At 32.2% G+C, this 6,519-nt stretch overlaps 1 protein-coding gene across 1 annotated transcript; it reads right to left on the reverse strand.

Annotated features, from left to right (window-relative positions):
* Positions 1 to 1,286: 1,286 nt before the first annotated feature.
* HELRODRAFT_175035 (hypothetical protein) lies at positions 1,287 to 3,440 on the reverse strand (the record flags this gene model as incomplete). Its single annotated transcript, XM_009022475.1, has 3 exons — positions 1,287 to 1,549; positions 1,766 to 1,882; positions 3,314 to 3,440. 3 exons carry the CDS (start codon positions 3,438 to 3,440, stop codon positions 1,287 to 1,289), a joined length of 507 nt encoding a protein of 168 aa, XP_009020723.1.
* Positions 3,441 to 6,519: the final 3,079 nt, after the last annotated feature.

Here is a 6,519-nt window from a genome sequence, read left to right on the forward strand (position 1 = left end):
ATAAATAATTAATTTAATAAATATAATGATGATGAAACCCGTGTTAAGGCACTCGTTAGTTTGAATAATGACGGCAACTTATATTTGATAAAATTTGAATTCATTTCATAATGATCCAAGGGCGTTAAAATAGCCGAATCGTGAAGAAACGCCGTTAACTGCAAAAAAAAAATTCATTTCAACATTCACAGTAACAATAATAAAAAAATAGAATGAAAAGAGTAACAAATGAATGATACTATTAGGCCCAACAATGAGATTCAAAAACATTCCTGGAAAATAATAAATTTCATTTTTCAAGCCGCATTGCATTATAAATGACTTGAGACGTCTTTTTCAGCGAGAAGAGGCAATAAATTACAAGAAGACGAAGATGATTCCTGACGCAAGCGACCGAGGAAGAGAATAATTTAATACATTTCAAGTTAATGCCAAATGAATAAATAATAAGTTGAACAAGAAATGAGGCGTATTTTTTTGAGATTTTGACGTAAGAATAATATTCTTTCATCTTTGAATTATGTAACGAGATTAAAATGTCATAAAACTCAGGAATAATTTTTTTTTAGATTTTTGTTGAAGTGGCTTCATTTTTATTATTACGAACATTTTAAATTAATACACACTCTCTCTCTCTCTTTCTCTTTCTCTATCTCTCGCTCTATCTATCTATCTATCTATCTATCTATCTATCTATCTATCTATCTATCTATCTATCTATCTATCTATCTATCTATCTATCTATCTATCTATCTATCTATCTATCTATCTATCTATCTATCTATCTATCTATCTATCTATCTATCTATCTATCTATCTATCTATCTATCTATCTATCTATCTATCTATCTATCTATCTATCTATCTATCTATCTATCTATCTATCTATCTATCTATCTATCTATCTATCTATCTATCTATCTATCTATCTATCTATCTATCTATCTATCTATCTATCTATCTATCTATCTATCTATCTATCTATCTATCTATCTATCTCTCCTACACACACACTCTTACAAATTTACTATAAACAAACTCATACAAACACATGCCTACCTACCACGCACATATTTGTACTTCATAGCACACACTTTTTCGTGCACAAACACAAACATGCGTTTGTTTTTATTGAAAATTGTTGAAATTCATAAGTGTTCATGGATGAAGAAACGAAACAAACAGTTATATAAATTGTTAAAAACAAATTGAACATTTTTTAAATACGACCAAAATGTAGAAATAATTAAATTTAAAAAAAATTAAACGTTGTTTTAAACATAAACCTAAACTACATAATAGAATGGAGTAATGAAATAATTGGATGAAATCAACCGACTAGAGTCAGCGTTATTGCCGGAGGAAGCGGTGCCACCATGAAGTGCCGAACAGTTTCTCAACTCGCCAATCCACCTTCGGTCGTGGCATGTCAGGTGCGAGATGAGCTGTCGCTTGTTGAAGCTGCAGGCTATGGAGAGGCCGTCACCTTTGCGATCCAGGATGCTGAAGGAAGAGGAAGCTGGCAGGATGAGGTCTGCACATCCTATTGCTGGTGGAGGGTTGTTGTGGCAATATGATACAATGCCATTGATTACAATGAGATAAGTAGGATAATGACTGTAGATATGATGATGGTGATTACAAGTGAGATTACGAAACTTTTGTCAACACTGAATAAATAAACTTTGAAGCAATTCTTTAAGGAACACAATAAATAAGGTGCATAAAAATGTTGAAAATAATGACGACCTACGATTAAGCTTACTCTCTGTTAACTGCTTGTAATTAATAATAATCAAAACTGTTATATTTTTTAAGAATAAAGTATTGAAACAGGGATGTTGAATAATCACGTTCAATTGTTCAGTGCTATTTAATAAGGCTGTGTTGTTGTGGTGTGATGTAGTGTGGTATGATGTGTGGTGTGATTCACCAGCCACTCTCAGCTTCCACTACTAGGTAGAAGTTTTCAAATTAGACTTTATTGGGCCAGCATGATGCTAGGTGGACTGCAGGTACAACTGTGTGCACAGGTTCAAACGCGCATATCAATACACTAGCATGCGTAACGTTTAATTGTATCAGTCCGTTTCATCTGTTTCTCCTTTCCCGCACTACAAAAGATGTTTCCTCGAAGTTTTGTTTGCAAAACAAATTTATATTGAAAAAATGGATGATTTAATTGCAGATGAAGGAGAAAGTTGTTCATTGAAACAAATGATGAAAGATTTCACCGTGCAAAATAAAACTTGAGACACGCTCCGGCTATGATGATAGGAAAAATGTTCGTGTAAGAGAAAGGACGACAACGATGATGATGGTGGTGGTCAAACATGCATGTAGTGGTGATGCTAATGCTGGCGTAGATGTTGGCGATGATGCTGCGATGAAAATAGTGTTAATTTCGATGATGATGGTGATGTAAAAATGGGTTAAAAAATATCATCAAATGTATCTTGATACAAAATTTTCGTTTCAATTCTTTCACTACTCTGTACTGCCATTTTTTATGACAGTGGTATTGATGAAGGAGGCATGCTATCACCATCAGCATCATCATTATCACCATCACCACCATCATCATCATTATCACCATCATCACCACCATCATCATCATTATCACCATCGCCATCATCATTATCATCACCACCATTATTACCATCATAGTCATCATTATCATCATCATCGTCGTCGTCATTGGATCGTTATCAGGACGAGTACAACGAATTACTTTCGAATAATGTTGCATGAAATTTGTTTGCCCGGTGCGGCAGTGTAGTATTTGCATTATTTTCCTTTTTCATCAACAGTATCAAACATCATTCTCTGTAATATAATGTATCTATAATAGGTTCAAACGAATTTGTGTATGTGTGTTAATGTTTGTGTAAGTATATTGCGTGTGTGTGTGTGTGTGTGTATTTGTGTGTGAGTCTGTGTGAGTGTGTGTGTGTGTAGTTGTTTGTGGGTGTGTACTTGTAGCAGCACAATCGCTTATTTTGTAAAAATAATATATATATATACTAAGTTTGTATTGAGCATTAATTCGTTTAATATTGGAAGACATTTGTGTTTATCTCATAATGTTGAATGAAAATTTTCAATGAAACAAGTTATACAGAAGATGGATACACAACTCAAAATGTTGAAAATCAAAATTTGCAGTACCAGCTCTACCCCGATATTAATATATACATTCAAATATTAAACGTCAAAAAATATATTACATTCATCACCCCAGTAATAATAGAAAAGGAATATGAATGAACTTTGAATAAAACTATAAATAAAATGAAATTTCTCCAAAACCTACCTTCATATTTAACGAGAAACTTCAAGTTCGGTGTGTTCTGCCTGACGAAGTATATCTCAACACTGTTGCTTTGGGTGACCAGCATGTTTTGAACGCGTTCACTCTTACTGCATATCTGATGGTCCATCTGATTGGATTCCTAGAAGTTTTTTTCATTAATGCTGACGATAACAATGTGATGATGAAAAAGTTATTATGATATGATGATGTTGATACAATTATGATGATAAACATGGTGGTGATAGTTGTGGTGATAACGTAAGGTTGTTAGGTTGTGAGAGTAGTTTCAATGGTGGATATAATTGTGTTGGCCGGATGGTGACTTGTTAGAGAGTGTCTGGCTAATTAGCCGTCTATGGGTTTTTTTTAAACTGGAAACTTTTCTAATTCCGTCCATGAAAATAGTATTTAATTATTAATATAACAATATAAGCCTTATATTTGCAGTGTTCCGAATGCGTTTAAGAACACTTTGACTGGCAGTTTAAAGAGTAATTATAAGGTTAACTTGATATTTTTTATTGAAAGAAATTTTTTAGTTAAAGTTAGCAATACAATTAAGATTTCTGTTTATTTACATCATATTAAAACTACAAATATAATGTAATAACATAAGCAAACAACTAAAACGATGATATATACTGACAATTGAATAAAAATTAACTGGTAGAATTTGAAAAATATGAACGAATGAGCGAATAAATAATCAAGTAAAAGAATAAACAAATACATGAACGGCTGAATGAATGAGTTCATGAACGAATGAAAAAATTTCATTAAGGGCGGTCATCATTTGAAGAGCAGCAAACAAAATGAGCAAACCCATCCACGAGCGTGTTGGCTGGGAAGGAAAAATTTCAGGATATGACAAAAAATTATGAAAAAAAAGGAAAAATAAATAAATATATTTGTAAAAAAATTGAATATTAATATTTGAAAATAGCAAAAAGAGCAAAAATTGTTGAAAATATTTTCATTATAAATACTTCAACAATAGAAAAATAAGTTATTAATAATTTTTACAACCATTTGTCACTAGATTTTTATTCGTTCCAAAGACAGTATTCAAACATTTCAACAAAAATGCGTGTTGGAACATTAACAACGAAAGATGACAAAAGCAAAAAAACAACGATTACAACAATAACAACAGTAACAACAGTAACAATATCATATGTGAATGTTATAAAGCGCCGGCAAGTAAATTTTTTCCCATTGAAAACAATAGAATCGCGCCTAATATCAAATGCATTAGCAAATAGCATCGTACACAGCGTTGAATTTCATTGAAATTAGCGATTGTTTCATTTTCTTCATACAACTACTACCGCTACTGCTACTACTACTATTACCTTTACTACTACTACCATTATACAATTATTACTTTTACTGTTGCAGCAACAACTACTACTACTACTGATACTTCTACTACCGCAATTTTGACTACAGCTGTTGTTGCTGCTATGAATACTTCTGCTACATTTTCCGCTATTATTAATAATAGTAGCAGTACTAACTAATACTATCATTAATAATAACATAATAATATCATTAGGAAAAATTTCATAAGAAAGAATAATTTTTAATAATACAGTATTTGTGCTGCAACAATTGCATTAAGAACTCTGATGAAATCATTTATGACGTCATAACGATAGCGCTACGATGTTACGCTCATAATGAGATGATGATGAAGTCATACCCCTACAAGACGATGACGAAAAAATGATTATCTCTTTGATGATTAAATATGATGCGATGTTTCGAACTTTGATCTCAAAACGAAGCAGACATCCACAATGACGGATGATTTTGATAATTCGATTTTCAATTTATGAACTTTTTCATTCTAGAATTTCCCATCCGTCCATTTAATTTAATTTAATATAATTTAATTTAATTTTTTTCAATTTAATTTTACTTTTATAAATTATTGGAAACATTTGTTGTGTAGCGTGTGAATTAGTACTAATAGGATCGCACAGGTAGCATTTAAGTAACTCTACACCGAATTATAATAACATGAATGTTTCTGTAGTAACAGTTGAAATTGTTATGAATAAAAACTGTTTGATCTGAAAAATATAATTCAATCGGTGATAATTATAACGATATTATTATCAATATTATTATTATCATTAGCTGCGTTTGAAATTATGAGCGAAAAAAGATGTGATCCAAAAAAATATTTAAATTATCAACATTTATAATAATATTAACATATACTATCGTTATTATTATTAGTATTATTAATATTTTTATTATTATTATCATCATCATCATCGTCGTTATGACCATCATCACGCTTATCATCTTGGCGGAAAACTCGATGAGTAAACTAAGTGAGTAAGTTAAGATGGCTGCCGTCCATTATTATTTGTTCTGCTTCCTTCATAGTCCGCTTATTTACTTTAACGACATTGTGTACACGCATACACACACACACATACACACACACATACATACATACACAGACACACACACACACAAACGTATATAAATATAGATACACATTTATGTGTGTGTGTGTGTGTAAGTTTGTGCGTGCGTAAATGTATGTGTGTCTATTTGTGTGTGTGTGTGTGTGTGTGGTGTGGGTGTGTGTGGTGTGTGTGTGTGTGTATGTGTGTTGAAGGTAGTGTTTGAGTGTTTGACTATGGTACTATGCTTGTGATCAATAGAACATATACTAGTACATGACAGAGTGCGCAGAGCAGTATTGAGTTGGGCTGGGCAATGAAGTAATTAGACTTTACAACTGAGAGGAGGTATGAATATTAACGTAATATCATTTCGTTTAATACGTCAGAATGAGGTCGTTATGACGTCATTATGACCTCATTACCACATCACTTGCTTCAAGGAATATAAAGCGTTTGATGGCTGTTTTGCTTTATATAAATAAATAAGGTCTGCAATGAAATGAGATGTTTGCTGACTGCTTGCTGCTGACTGGCACATATTCGAATGGAACTATTTATTGATGGCATGGTGAACGTTGGGCGCCGATGAAGCTATGCATTTTCATTTTAATCATAAATTCGTCCGGCAAGATTAATTAGGATTTGAATTGGGACATAAAATCACATCAATCGAACATGCTCGCTTCAAATACAAAATGAAAAACAATTGAAAATCACAAAAACGTAAGATGGAAAACAAAAAGAACAGGCAGTAGGAACCAACGTAAAATCAAACAGCAACAA

The sequence above is a fragment of the Helobdella robusta genome, assembly GCF_000326865.2.
Source record: "Helobdella robusta unplaced genomic scaffold HELROscaffold_32, whole genome shotgun sequence".
Taxonomy (NCBI): Eukaryota; Metazoa; Annelida; class Clitellata; order Rhynchobdellida; family Glossiphoniidae; genus Helobdella; species Helobdella robusta.